The sequence below is a fragment of the Topomyia yanbarensis genome, chromosome 2 (genome assembly GCF_030247195.1).
Source record: "Topomyia yanbarensis strain Yona2022 chromosome 2, ASM3024719v1, whole genome shotgun sequence".
NCBI classification, from domain to species: domain Eukaryota; kingdom Metazoa; phylum Arthropoda; class Insecta; order Diptera; family Culicidae; genus Topomyia; species Topomyia yanbarensis.
The window spans coordinates 26,021,339-26,036,398 of NC_080671.1; the positions used below are offsets into that span (position 1 = coordinate 26,021,339).

General features: G+C 36.3%; 1 protein-coding gene across 11 annotated transcripts in view; it reads left to right on the plus strand.

Annotated features, from left to right (window-relative positions):
• The window catches only part of LOC131678825 (stress-activated protein kinase JNK), a 324,602-nt gene that overhangs the window by 273,741 nt on the left and 35,801 nt on the right, over positions 1-15,060 (plus strand). For 10 of the 11 annotated variants that reach the window (XM_058959187.1, XM_058959188.1, XM_058959182.1 and 7 more), the window contains 4 exons: positions 13,535-13,664; positions 13,740-13,937; positions 13,998-14,262; positions 14,321-14,604. In XM_058959187.1, coding sequence (XP_058815170.1) covers positions 13,535-13,664; positions 13,740-13,937; positions 13,998-14,262; positions 14,321-14,604 — 877 coding nt within the window. Of the gene's footprint in view, positions 1-12,854; positions 13,155-13,534; positions 13,665-13,739; positions 13,938-13,997; positions 14,263-14,320; positions 14,605-15,060 lie in introns of all 11 variants that reach the window. The other variant, XM_058959193.1, reaches the window with a different exon arrangement.

Here is a 15,060-nt window from a genome sequence, read left to right on the forward strand (position 1 = left end):
ACCACCGTTCCTCGCTGTTCGCTTACTCCTGTTTACTTAGTCCTCACTCGTAATCCGGTTGCTGATGGACAAATCGGATATTGCAATTCTCTTTACACACAGCTATAACCGCGATGGAAATGTGTTTTCCGGCTTGGCTGAAATGCAATTACTCTGTTAAACATGTGAAAATTTATTGGTCACTTGTTTGCAGATATTGGCAAGAAAATATTAATTTTTTAAATTATTCATGTGGTCAGCACAATCCGATTATTTGCTGCATCTAGGCTTTATTTATGAAACACAAATCAGTGTTATGATTCATTCGATTAACCATAAAAAATTGTATACGAAGTACATAATTACCAACATATTCATTCAGATCAGAGAAGAGAAAGCTCATTTTCGCTCTAAATATAACTTCGAAGCTCGTTAATATTAATGAATTTCCTACCTCAATCTGGGCTTTCGGTTTCTTGGAAAATACCTCTTGAGCTCGCGGGAGAAGGGTGGTTTGCCTGTTTTATTCCAGTATTAAATCAAACCTGACGTGGAAAACGGTAGATAGTTTCCATCCTACAATTTGATGTAATACTTTGTAGAGAGATAGCAGATGCTGCTCTAGCTCAAAAAAATAATAAAGATAAGGTGGCAACAAAACCATAGCTAAAATAGGGGTTCAACCCCCTACCCAAAATAATGGCCAAAAATAACCATCCTCCTTCGTCAGTTACTATATACCTGACATTGGCTGACACGTCGTTATTTAGCTTTTCCTTGAATAGTTCAAAGGCTTTTCGGGGAAAAGCTAATGTTCAATGTTATTTAGTTGATGCCTGTGTTGATACTGGTTATTAGGGTTCGTCGCGGTGCGGATGTGGGCGGTAAATGGATAGTCCGCACCGCAACCGCAGCAAAATAATAAAACCGCACCGCTTACCGCAACCGCATTGCATTTACCGCACCGCACCGCGCGGTTATGCGGTAAATGCGGTAAAAATCATGTATTTTAAAGTTGTGCTGAAAAATTATTCATTTATTTTGTAGAGCCATTTATAGTAAAATGTTATTCTTATTTACATGAAAATTATCTTCGACAGAATGTAACATTTATGAAATTATTCAACTTTGCAAGTTTTATTAAGAGGGGTTTTGGCGTGAAAAAAAAACACTTTTTCTCGATTTTTTTTAAGCTTTGCGTGAAGCGAACTGATCAAAACTTTTGTACATTATAGTGTATCATTTCAATAACATGCTGTAATTTTTCCATGCAAAAATATCGACAAACGACTCGGTGACGAAGATTTTTGTAGAAAGTCTCTGGAAAAACATGATTTGCGGTGTTACTTGCCATTCAAAAACTACTTAACCGATTTCTTTCAAACTTTGTATACAGATTCTATGTAAAAATACCTAACCCCTACTTTAATCTTTCAAGATAAATTTTCAATTAAGGCAAAAACTGTCCAAACTATACAACATTTGGCATCTGGGCTAACTTTGACACTTGTCACAATATGAAGGAAGACCTTGAGGGGGACTTTGAGAAAACCAAAAAATCGCAATGTCCTACACTAACTTCGAAAGCTTTACTTTCAAAAAGTTACAAAATACTCCTAACTGAAAAATATTATTTGTTAATTTGGTAGAAAATATTCCCAGTTGGACGAACAATGGAGGCACGCGAAAAAATTCCTCCAAATTTGTTTGGTTTGATGATGATAATTACATTCTTTGGATTGTTTTTAAGCCGTAGTATCATTAGTTAATCAAAATTCACAGTTGAGAAAATGTCATCGAAAACGATTCATAATTCCACGATTGCCAAGAGGAATCAGGAGAAATGATGCATTTTGTAATTGGATTTGACAGTAAAATTCAATTGTTTTTCAATGATTGGATTTTGCGTTTTATGTATTTGAAAAGGTATAAGTATAAAATAAATAGTTTTCAAAATATGTCTTAAAAATAATGCTGCCAAATTATATTGGACACAGCTTATAGATTTTATTTCTTAGTAACAGTATGTTTTATCACATTTGAATGACCAAAATATAAAAAATCAAGTAGCGATAGGTCGAGAATACAGATTATAGTCGGATTTCTTTTCAAATCATTGTCAAGCCTATGGAAATTAGAGCAATTAAATGTTTATCATGTTTCTCTATTGTAGGGTAATAAAAAACTCGAAGGTTCTGACAGAGAGATGTTCCTAATAATGACATTGCTAAGCATTCGTTCAGAAAATAAATCTAGTTGCGTCCTTCTCAAATGGTAAAAGTCATAGTTTTAATTCACTTTTTAATGCAGACTGCAGACTTTATCAATTATTTTTTGAAGTGCGGTTGCGGTAATACCGCGCGGTAAAAGCTCATTTCCCGCACCGCAACCGCGGGAAAAAGTGTCTCACCGCACCGCAGTTTTTGCGGTGCGGGTGCGGTAAATACCGCGCGGTTGCGGTAATTACCGCAACCGCGACGAACCCTACTGGTTATAAGAAGATTTAGTTTCAACATTACGTAGTACATTTTGTATTTCCAATTGAATGATATCGCTGTATTTAGACATAATGAGACTTACGTTGACATGATTCAGTATTTTCTACTTCCAGAGCATCTAATATTTTCTTCCAATTAATCATTATCAAATGCTTGCCTCTTCTCCGCATATATGGAACACAAAGAGAGTAACTGCTTTCGACCACAAAAACCGTGACATTAAAAATGTGCTACTTAGTTGCTACATAATTTCTATAATCGTAGAAGAATGAGCAGTTGATGACTCTTGAAAAATAGCACATTAGGCTCGTTTCAGTAAATACCAAGCTTTTCCAGTATTGCAAATTAATCTCCGTTTTCCATAAACCGAAACTCCATCAATAATTAACCAACAATGACAGAACAACGGCTGATGTAAAGAAATAATACGGTTAGAAAATTTATCCTTCTCGGTTAGAGCTGGTATCGATGGTAATCGATAAGGGAACTAGGGGCAGCTACTACTTAGAGTCTCTTTGGAGTATTTAGAAAAAGGTTGTGAAGAAAAAAATCAAATTTGAAGGTTGTAAGGATAATATTGGAAATAAGCTAACCACACACATTTGCATTATACGCACGTAGGGGAGCTGGGGCTAAGACTGACATGTTAAGGATATACTCAAATATAGCATGGAAAAAGAAAGTTTTTGTCAACATGCAATACTCTATTTTGTAGCTCCATATGTTTAGGTTTCGCAGTACCGACCCTTTTTGGCGAGAACCGGTACTACGATACTGAAGCCCTCAATACCGGTAGTACCGGTAAAGTACCGGTACTCGAATATATTTTTAAAAAATTGAAAAAAGCTTCAAAGTGAAATTGATTGCTCAAACTGATGGCCTTATTCTCAGATGATTGATTTGTGCTGATCAAAAAAACATGTTTGTTGTTTTTAATTGCTTCGGAATGGCATAACTCATTTCAGCAGAAGATATTTTTCGTATGTGGCACCTTCTTTTATTTCGAAATCTGGGCCACTTTGAAATCAATAACTGCTAAGCGATGCGACTTTCGTCGACTTCAACAGATGGTAAATGTGAGAAACCCTATTAACAACAGTAAATCAAAGCGAGAATGGCAGTAAATCCGAGCAGGTTTTTCGCATTTCTTCTCTTGCTTTTCTGTAAATTGGCTTCGACGTTTATGTCGTTTGTTTAGTATTCTCTAATGCATAACAAGGCTCTTTGCTTTCCTGTAAACTATAGAGTTGTGCTGAATTCGACGTCAACATTTCATAAGGCATTATATACAATATGCTCATATTGAGAAAATGGCGTCTGAAAAATTACCTCGTACTTTATATTCCCATTTATGCACAGGAGCTTGATTTAAGGACCAAACAACTCAATGCCGTGTTAAATTAACCATTTTTTCCGAATAATATACAAGATTTATTAAAAAAATTGTATTTTGAACGATTTTTGCAGATAAATGTTTTGGTCCTTTTTGAAACATCGCACTGGTTTTGTACCCTCTCCCATAATCCCTTTTCGGCGAGACGTTAGCTTATAGTGCGTGCGGGTGAGCCCTTTTGTTTACAGCAAATGATTATGTGACGTTTATTTTGATCCCTTTCTTGGTGTTGCGATGTTTTTGTTCCCTTTTCAAGTATAGCCTTTTTCATTAAGAAAAGGGCCCATAAACAATTTTTTTTCCGTTTTGTTGTTTGGTGTATACAGGGTGTTTGGTTCATGGTTAAGAATCTCTCGGGGCGTGATAGACTGCCATATTTGGAGAAAAAAATTGTTCTACACATACCATCAAATCTCAACCGTTACAGAGTTATTGAACTTTTTGTGTAAAAAACTTATTTGTCTTAAAATACATCTAACTTTAAAAGTATACTTTGTATTTTAAATATTTTAGTTCCATTCGAAAGGTGAAAAAATTTTGCATTGAGTGATGCCCTCACATGTTTCAGCTAATGAGTTTAAGTAGCCTTTTCAAAGTAATTTATTGAAAATTAAGCAATTTTAAACGATTTTTCGTTCATTTCTTGAAAATCCTAATAGTTAACCTCATCCTTTTAATAATTCAGATTGTTAGTCTTGGTGAGCTGCTTAATTCGTTCTTTGACATGATACACTTACCTTTTCTTATTTTCATGATTTTGGGTTATTCAACATGGATATTTTTATCTCATTTTCACTAGTACCAGCTCTAATTGAAAAATTATGGCACTTATTGTACTTTTTTTCTTTTTATTCGAAAGCCAGGAAAACTTTACAGTGAAAAAAGTATTAATACCTTTCAGTTAAGTGAATTTAGTATTCTTTTAAAAGTAAATTAATTTAAAGTTAGTGCTATTATTAGCATTTTCGTTAATTTTCCTAAAATAGTAAATAATAAACATCAGCATTATTATCATGGAAATAATGCATCTCAGCAAGTTCTACAGTTCTTTCTTTGACTCCATTCAATTATCTCTTTTGGTTTCGACGCAAAATCGTCTTTATCACATCGTTTCATATGCAAAAATAACAATTTCGAACCCACTACATTTGTGGCGAGCTCATGCTGTGTTAACTATTAAATAGCAGCAAAATGAAAAGTGATATAGACAAAGTGTCAAATAAAAAGTTATAAAGAACATTAAGGGGCATCAAATGAACAATAGTAACGATAAATTTTGTTGATTAATAATTAGAATAATTAAAAAACTCTCCAAAAACACAAATTTTGAGTTATTTCGTTAGTAAAAAATCATTTAGTACACTTAACTAAAAGATATTTGTACATACACTGATAGGAAATTTTCTCAGCTTTCCAATGAAATCTTGTAAATAACGATATAAAGCATATTTTTTAGATTAGAGTCTTTTAAGCACTTGCAAGTCGGTTACAGGAAAAGTATAGTAATGAAATTACAAAGAAATGAGAAGAGATAGAAATATGACGTCCAAGAACAAATTATGAATCGTCCTAAAACCCAACTTTTGGATAATGGATATTGCTATAATCATACTTCATTATTTCGAGAAAATTAGCAAAAACCTCCTCAAAAACACTAACTTTTAACTACTTTACAGCTAAAAGGTAATTAAAACTAATTACTTAAAAGATATGAGAACACCATTCAATAGGAAATTTTCTCACCTTTCGAATGGAACTAAAACATTTAAAATACAAAGTATACTTTAAAAGTTAGAGGTATTTTAAGACAAATAAGTGTTTTACACAAAAAGTTCAATAACTCTGTAACGGTTGAGATTTGATGGTATGTGTAGAACAATTTTTTTCTCCAAATATGGCAGTCTATCACCCCCCGAGAGATTCTTAACTATGAACCAAACACCCTGTATGAACCGTTAATTTCTGAGGGGAAGTGTTCTCGTTGAATTTTCCGATCACCAATAATTACAAATCGCCCCATTAGAAGCAGTTAATCAAGTCTAAAATTGTTAGCTACTAAATCGCTGTTCGTTCTTTTATAGATAAAAGTTTAAGAGCAAACCAAATACAGACATGACTTAAACCATAGTCTTATTACGCGCCACCTATTGAATAATGGAATGTCGCTAATAAAAAAAATCATAGCAAATGTTTACGTCTATTACGCTAGATTTGAATATTTTGAAGATTAGTACAAGATCGTTAAAATTTAATTTGGACAAAATAGTGCAGGAATTTAAATATACCGTTCAGTACAACGGGAGCTATATTGAATTGTTATGATGATGGCCCCACCTCATTCCCCCACAAAAGTATTAGCCCAACGATTTATCTAGAAGGTAATTAATCTGATGAAAAGTCATCTTGCAGACCGATATTTTGAAACAGGTCCCCCTAGAGAGTCCATATATTTTTCATAAAAAAAATTGTATGGTACCGAAAATACTGGTACTGAATTTTGTTCAGTACCGGTATTACGGTACCAAAAATCGGTCGGTATTCCCGGGATTTTCGGTACCGGTATTACCGGTACCACAACCCTACATATGTTGGTTTTCGAGTGTCCAGAATACAAATATCGATAAGCTTCTTCTTTAAGAAATAGAAAACGAAGAAATATGTGCACTTATTTCAGACTGCGGATTAAATGGTGGGGGTATGACGGACATGTTGGAGATATTATTATGATCACAACACAAAGTAGCACAATTTATTGTTTCTAACGGATGTGTTTGAACAAATTGTTGTTCTTATTAATATATGTGTGCAATTCGAGACGAAAAATTACGTGTCGAGTCCAATTTAAAGTTGAAGCAAATGATGTATTTTCTAACATAGTTTTTGCCGTTGTCATAAGTTTTTGCCGTTGTCAGAGCTATACAATCACTTCCAATGATCACCTTTTATACAAAACGGGTAAGTTATATATTAACTGGTAATATCAGTTCCTAGAGTGTGGGACCTGCACGAAGTCGTCTACCTTTTTCAGGTTGTAGGAATTCCGTATTTAGCTTCTGTCACACTCACGTACACCCTGCGGTCTACTGAATGTTAGACTCCAACTATCAACTTATCTGTTTTTTTCAACGAAGTTGTCACTTCAGAGTTACGTTATCAAAATAAAAGAAAAAATCCGTAAAAAAAATTGATTTTTTGTACAATAAACCTTTAAACCAGAGACTTGAATACTACATCCGCATAGAGATGCACTACTGATTATCAATGTTTGCTTAAATTGTACACGTTTAATAGTAGTCACGGCATACTGAGCGTTTCATAAATCAAAGTTAACCATAATAATAGGGTACGCATACAAATCATTTGAATTATCGTTCTCATCACAGCATGCTATGTGTTTGACTGTTATCTTTCGTTTGTTTTATTTTTTGTACGGATTAAATTCTTCGTTCCCAAAATGTTGCGCATTGAAAATAAAGTGAAAATTAGGGATTTGGATATATGGCTAAGTGAAAAAGGTGTCACTAAGTGAAAATTGGGAAAGCGCTTTGGCGTTCATCATGCGAGTGTAAATTCCATCTTAATTGGGTTTGGGAAACACTTTACTTTGGCAGAGATAGAAGACACGGTTCATTCTAGCGGAAACTTGGCCAAAAAATGGCTACTCCAATTCACCCAAAATCCGACGTGTATGTTTCTATTATTTCTGGGTAAGATTGTATTATCATATTGGTAATATACAATGCAATTACGCATTGCGGTATTAAGGCTCAAGTTACTTTCTTTGAGCATGTGTAAGAATTGAACGCTTGATAGTATGCATCGGAAAGATTGTGTGCAGCTTTGCCACCGGTTTATCCATATAAAGTATTTATTACACTTTAAAAGAAGAATATCAGTCGATTTATTAGATTATAACGCTTCAAATTATGCAAAATAGTTGTTAGAACACAATTGACCGGGCAGAATGGTGCTTTTGAAAAAGCGGCTGAGTTTTTTTCATTACGCAGTTGTATTACGTACCCCAGCACAGTATGGTAGTGTGACAAAAATCAACGCCACTTTTTCAAAAGCTAGGTCCAGAATTTTTCCAGCAGCCGTTTTACATTATTTAAATCGTGACAATCTAACAAATCGATTAATACTCTTCTTTTAGAGTTTTGAAAAGGTTTTATATGGATAAACCAGTGGCAAAGCTGAACACATTTTTTTCGAACTCATACTATCAAGCATTCAATTGTTATAGACGCTCGCCCAAAGTTCTTTGAACCTTAAACACATATTACGCATAGATACTAAACGGTAGCACGGATCTGTTCGTATGTGGGTTACTTCGGTCGAATTCTGTCATTGGATTATTACCGAGCAAAACCAGTCAGACTTTTGGCCAGGTTTGATTGCACAAATGTTAAGAATCGATGCGATGCTTTTTGCCGATCTTTTCCGTTTATCTCCGGGATAATTACGGATCCAAACCAGTCCGCGTATCCGAACTAGTTTAGTCTGGATCAGGACCTGTTTTAGGATCCGGACAAGTTACCGGACCTGAACCATCCCCTGAAATCTACGAAGTTTTCATTATCTCTTCAGAAGTCTACAGAAATTTAGTAAAACTTATTTATAATCGAGTTTTCTATCGATGTTCTGTAGATGCCTATTAATTGTTGCACTTGCTCGCGTTCAAGATTGATTAACTTTCCATGGTATTCCTTAACATTGACTAGACATAGTCATTCACACAGGGACTAGTTTCCGCTTTCTTCTAGACTCATCCTGTCTGGTTTCTGTCAAGATACCAGCTCAAATGCAGTGTCCGATTTCGAAACCAATAAAGCCGGAATCAGTTGAAACATTTGAGCAGGTAATCGGACAAAAATAAACCAGAATTCAGAGTCATACTCCAGCGGGATTTGATTGGGTTCTTTCAACCATTTTTTCATTAAACAGTTTGAAAAGATATATATTATTTTGGAGCATAGACCAACGTTATATCCCTTGAGCCGATATATTTTGTCTTGGTTGGGATAAATAAATGCGTTCAAAGGTACGATACGAAGACATGTTGTTGACAATATCAGAGTCAATCGTGGAGCAGTGTACGAGGTGATTATGCCGTTTGAATGGGAAGCTTTCAAAATTGGACAAGATAATGTTCATGGTCGCTGGTGGATAGCGATGCTGTCAAAACGATATTGATTCCAAGATGGGAATGGATGCGGCATGAAGTTGTCGTCGAGCTCATAAATTTTGGAACTCTAGTGACATCCGATAATAGTGTTAGCCGCGAGGTAAAAGGGCATACTGCGGCTGCTAAACGACTATTTAAGGCTTACGTTGTCAGCTAACGTCAGCAGACACTCTTATAACCTACCTAATAAAAATCGCTGATACTTCATGTAGCTCTATGTCAGTGGTTTTCAACCTTTTTCATTCCATGAACCCATTCTCGAATATCGATCCCCATGATGTACCCCTTTCTGAAAATTGTTTTCCCTCATTACCCTGTCAGAAAAAAACTGATTTTCAATTGGAAGAAAACCATAATTTTACAATCAGGAGTCTGTTCTTGAGTACTCTCGGTAAGCATATCAATTATTGACACACTGAAACAATATATAAGGACAGGGGAATGGTAGGATACAAGTTAGAGTTCATCCCGTGTAATTCACCCCCTACAATACTTTAATTTACCCCTGGGGGTGAATTCACCCCCGGTTGAAAAACCACTGCTCTATATGATCAAAAAGCGTGGTTGTTGAAGGATACAACAAAAAATTGTCGACACAACAGTGATTGGCAAAGACACATGAACCACGACAAATAACAACTGTACAAACATGCTGACGTCGTAAGGTTGATAAAGAGCGACAGAACTCAGAGGGATGGGTATGTAGCGTTATTGTCGGAAAAGAGACCAGCTTAAGAAATGTTCAGCAGAGAACCTAAAAGAGGCGGTTGACTTCGATATAAATCACCTCGTGGAAAATGTGGCTAAAATTACTCCCAGAAACGAGAAAAAGATTAAAAAATCACAGCGATTGTGGTAAATAAGATTTCACAAACATGTTATTAAAACGAAGCTTCTTTTTCAAATATAACTACAATTTCACGTTAATGTGGTTGAAGTTTTGTTGTCGTTGTCAACAAACCGAAAGACCCTAAGGTTAATGCCACTATAATCAAATTGAAAAAAACTTTGCTGAAGACATTCCATAACTAATTTTGTTGAAGGCATTCAACAACATTCGTGTATTCAGAATATGGAAATATTTTTGACTTTATGTAAAGGAAAACCTTTAAAATCAATTATTCTGCTATTACTGTAATTGATAAATCTCATCTGCTGTGTATGAACAATATTGTTCGCATTTTATATAAGATAGTTTCTGAAGCTTACAATAAATAATGTATTGAAAAGAACTTTAAGAAAATTTCTTAAGCATATATTTATTTTTATATTTCGATGTAATGCATTCATGTAGCCTCAATATTTTCAACAAAGTTATTTAAAATGACATTATCAACAACTTTGCTGAAGACATCATTCTATTCTATTCTAAAAAACATTCTTAAATATCGTTTTATATAACGATATATTGCATTTGTGTAGCCTTCAATATTATCAGCAACTTTGCTAAAGACATCAAATCTCTTATTATTTTGAAGAGTTAATTCTACAAAATTCCTTCTAGTCCCAATTTCATTACGCCAAAAGATGCGCTTTTTATGTTCGAAAGCTTATTCGAGGTTGTTAAAACTCCAACGTTGATGCTTTCGAGAAAAGTTTTCAAACATGTACTGCCCATGATCGCATATTTGTCCCGTTTTCTATGGGATCTTTATGGGACTGATTTGCGATCATGGGATGATCCACTTTAAAAATGCACTTTGTAGAATCATACTATGATTTTATTGACACTTTATAAAAGAAATTATTAAAAGCATCTGTTAGACTAATTTTGTTCCTGAACTTTCAATAATTTGCCAAATTTACATGAAATTTAAGCATTTTCGGAAGATAAACGATTTTCATCAAACCCGCTCCCCCCCCCTCTACCCACTCACACACCAAATTTCTGGCAACGCCACTTCTCTCGTTAGACTATGCCAACACCACCCTGCTCTTCATTGTTCTCTCCGGAAATGTGTACCTTGTACATTCGAAGATACCACTGCCCGAACAGAAGAAACTACGAATAACTAGTTGATAATGGAACGAGTTATTATAATACCGGAATAATAACAAAACCTTTTCAACCTTCCAATAACAAAATTCACTGTTTGGAGATGTTCAATAAAATATTGATTTGGTATTTGTAAAAATCACTGGAATACATAAATAATACTAAAATAATGTAATATACCTCATTGAGGCATTAAGCAGGTAAAGAATGTTTCTTCAATACCTGCTTAATACCCCAATGAGGTATTAATAATCAATTAATGCCAGGTTTTGGTACGGTACCAGAAAATAGTATGCTCGGGTTATTGGCCAGTTATTTTGTGCTGGTCGGGTGATAAACTGGTATATGCCTATCGTAGGACAGATTTTCAAGGAATGCACCTTTTCCTGCCTCGTATCAATTGGAATGAAATTGTGCCACACTCTGATGTAAACCACAGTGTTTTAAAACGTCGTTTTCGTGCTCAAAATTAATAGCGCATACACCAGTTACTTAAGAAGTACAATTTGTTCGAAGAAGTTCTTGCCTTTATGCTTGCGCATCTACAAGAATATATCGCTCAGTGATTAATTCACCTATAAGTGATATACGAAATTTATTTTCTGAACTAATTAAGATAGAGACTTTATGTCTTCGGTAAAGTTGTAACAAATATTACTACAAAAGCAATTACAATTGCGAAACTGGAACGTCTCAGTTTCTGCGGAAGTTTTTTGGAATGGCTCCGATCTCATTTGCCAGGTAGTAAAATATCTGTTAAAATTTGGAATCATTTATCTTCATTCTTCGACGTAACATCCAGTGTATCTCAAGGCGGTCATATCTGTCCTTATATCTTCCTTTTATACTTAAACTATTTGAATTTCTTGATTACGCCGATGATTATAAATTATTCTAAATAGCATTCTACATTTGCGACCAGAATCATGCATTTTGTTGGACGACGAGACCAATGTGAAAGAGGACGCAAGTGGAGAAATTTGGTCAAAAAGTGCTGATATGGCAAGCAATATGTTCCTGTGGTTTGCACATTGTTCACACTACCGGATCTAGATTTTAATGATGCATCTATACGTTGGTGAACCTTGACTGCAATTGGCTCTCTGCCTTACACACGTTGTTTCAGGATTTCTTATATCAGATTCCAAAAAGTCGAGTAATCGTCTGCCACATACACAAAGGACTCAAAGCTATAAATACTCGTAGTCAACCCTCTCGAGGGACAAGTGTTTCCACGTGTTCGATTTCGTTGCCCAAGAGGAGGCGCAGGTTGTGCATCAGTTCCAGTTGGGGTCCGCACAAACGATGCTCCACAACACCTCGAAGCGCCCGAGACATGGGCCTTAAAAATCAGATGTGGAAGCGTGTAGTAGGTAGTATTAACGCATAGTGGTGAACCGCCGGCTCATCTTTCCCCCAATTTCCCTATACGTCCTCTACATTATTTTTAAGTCATTGTGTTAGTCTCCGACGTTCGTCTGGAACACAAAGCATTATTTGCATATTTCATTGAGAGAATTAATGCATCAGTTGAATAGAGATGAGTTTCTATGAAAGAATATAGGAAATTATATAAGCGCTCCAAAGAGGGCTACAGCACTCACTATGATTGGTTCGATTAGTTTTTCCGAGCCATTACTAAATAGTATACCCAATCGGTGTCATGTCGGTATCATAATTGATATCGCCTGGTCATTATTATGCATGCAAATTTCAAATTTACGGGTTCCATCGTTGGGTATCCGATTTTTAATAGGAACCTTTCAGTTAATAGATTTCGTTCATCTCTTTTTTTCTTTTTAGTTAAATCATTATCATAGTTAATAGTCAGCTAGTAGAAGCGCTATCATCGTTACATATTTCCCCGAAAGTGGCTGTAGAAAATACAAACTGACATTGGTTCTCAAACACGCAAACGCATCATCGTAAGTTAACACCAAAACTTTTAGTTAGCAGATTCTTTTCAAACAATTCACCGGAGGTTGTGATTTGCAATATGACTGATAGATTTGAAAAATATCAATTCGGCGATACCGAGTTCGAAGTACCAGTACGGTACGTTCGACTAGAGGCAAAGGGATTCGGTGCCCAGGGAATGGTCTGGTAAGTCAGCCCGCTCATATAGGATTCCATCATAAGCCTACTACGATTAACACTGAACAAATAACCCGACCATTTCGCTGCATGTGTCTAACAAACTGTGGAAATAACAAATGTAACGTTGGGTAACATTTTCACTCATTTTCGTCCCTGCTGTCAATGTTTTCTTTCGTCAAACTCATTAGATGGGGCCGCATGGTTCATTACCAATGTGGGATTGAAATAATAGTCAAACAACATAACCATTTTCATACAACTAATCTCGATTATCTTCGCAACCATAATTCTAACAATCGATGACATCACAATTCATTGTGCAAATACCGAAAATAAGTTATCAAACCCATTCCAACTGCGTTAATTTTTCCCCCTAATGATTTCAGTGCCGCATATGACACAATCACACAGCAGAATGTTGCCATCAAAAAGCTATCACGACCGTTCCAGAACGTCACACATGCCAAACGAGCCTACAGGGAATTTAAGCTTATGAAATTAGTCAATCATAAAAATGTAAGTACCAACCCACCACTGATATCATCGGTTATTACTAACCGAAATATATTCGTTCGCTTTGTAACATTCCAGATAATCGGACTGTTGAATGCATTCACACCGCAGCGTACGCTCGAAGAGTTTCAGGATGTCTATCTCGTTATGGAACTCATGGATGCCAATCTGTGCCAGGTTATCCAGATGGACCTGGACCACGAGCGGATGTCCTATCTGCTCTATCAGATGCTGTGCGGCATCAAGCATCTACACTCGGCCGGAATCATCCACAGGGTAAGTGATTTCTAACATCCAAGATCCATAAATTTATCGACATTTCTTTCCATCCAACAGGACTTGAAACCGTCAAACATAGTGGTCAAGTCGGACTGCACGTTGAAAATCCTGGACTTTGGACTGGCACGTACGGCCGGTACGACGTTCATGATGACACCGTACGTGGTGACGCGGTACTATCGCGCACCGGAGGTCATCCTCGGTATGGGCTACAAGGAGAATGTCGACATCTGGTCCGTCGGGTGCATCATGGGCGAGATGATTCGTGGCGGGGTGCTGTTCCCCGGTACCGATCATATTGATCAGTGGAATAAAATCATAGGTATGAACTCCTTAATTTTTTCTATGTCAACTGTAATCATCAACTGTACGTTTTTTAGAGCAATTGGGCACACCGTCGCCCTCGTTCATGGCTCGGCTACAGCCGACGGTGCGGAACTACGTCGAAAACCGTCCACGGTATACGGGATACCCGTTCGATCGGCTCTTCCCGGACGTACTGTTCCCGACCGATTCGAACGAGCACAACCGTCTCAAGGCTAGTCAAGCGCGGGATCTGCTCAGCAAGATGCTAGTCGTCGATCCCGAGCATCGCATCTCCGTCGATCAGGCACTGGTGCACAGCTACATCAACGTGTGGTACGACGAGAGCGAAGTCAATGCGGTAAGTTTGTTTATTATTTCGTTACTGGTTATTATTTCGTGTGAGCATAAATTGGTGGTAGTGATGAATTCGAGATAGATTTATCTCGGATTGTCTATGTACCATTTGAGTATAAGCTCACAATGAAATCACTATCTGAGCTCCAACGCAATTATAAAATTACCAATGGTAATCTTCCGGTAATTGCACTAATGCCCTGAGTGCTCCAACTTAAAATTCTAAAGTTCCAGATTTAGGGAGTAAACTCGTCCCCCACCACATTTTCTGAAAAAAATATAAATAATTGTATAAATTATGTAGAATAAATTTGATAAAAGACTGATCATTAAAACTCTCCACAAGGCAGTGCTTCCTCACTAGTGATTGCCATGGTTTACGAATAACGTATAAAACGATTTTACCTAATCAGGTGCTCGACACAGAATAGATGATACGCGATTCTAGTAACGAGAGCCA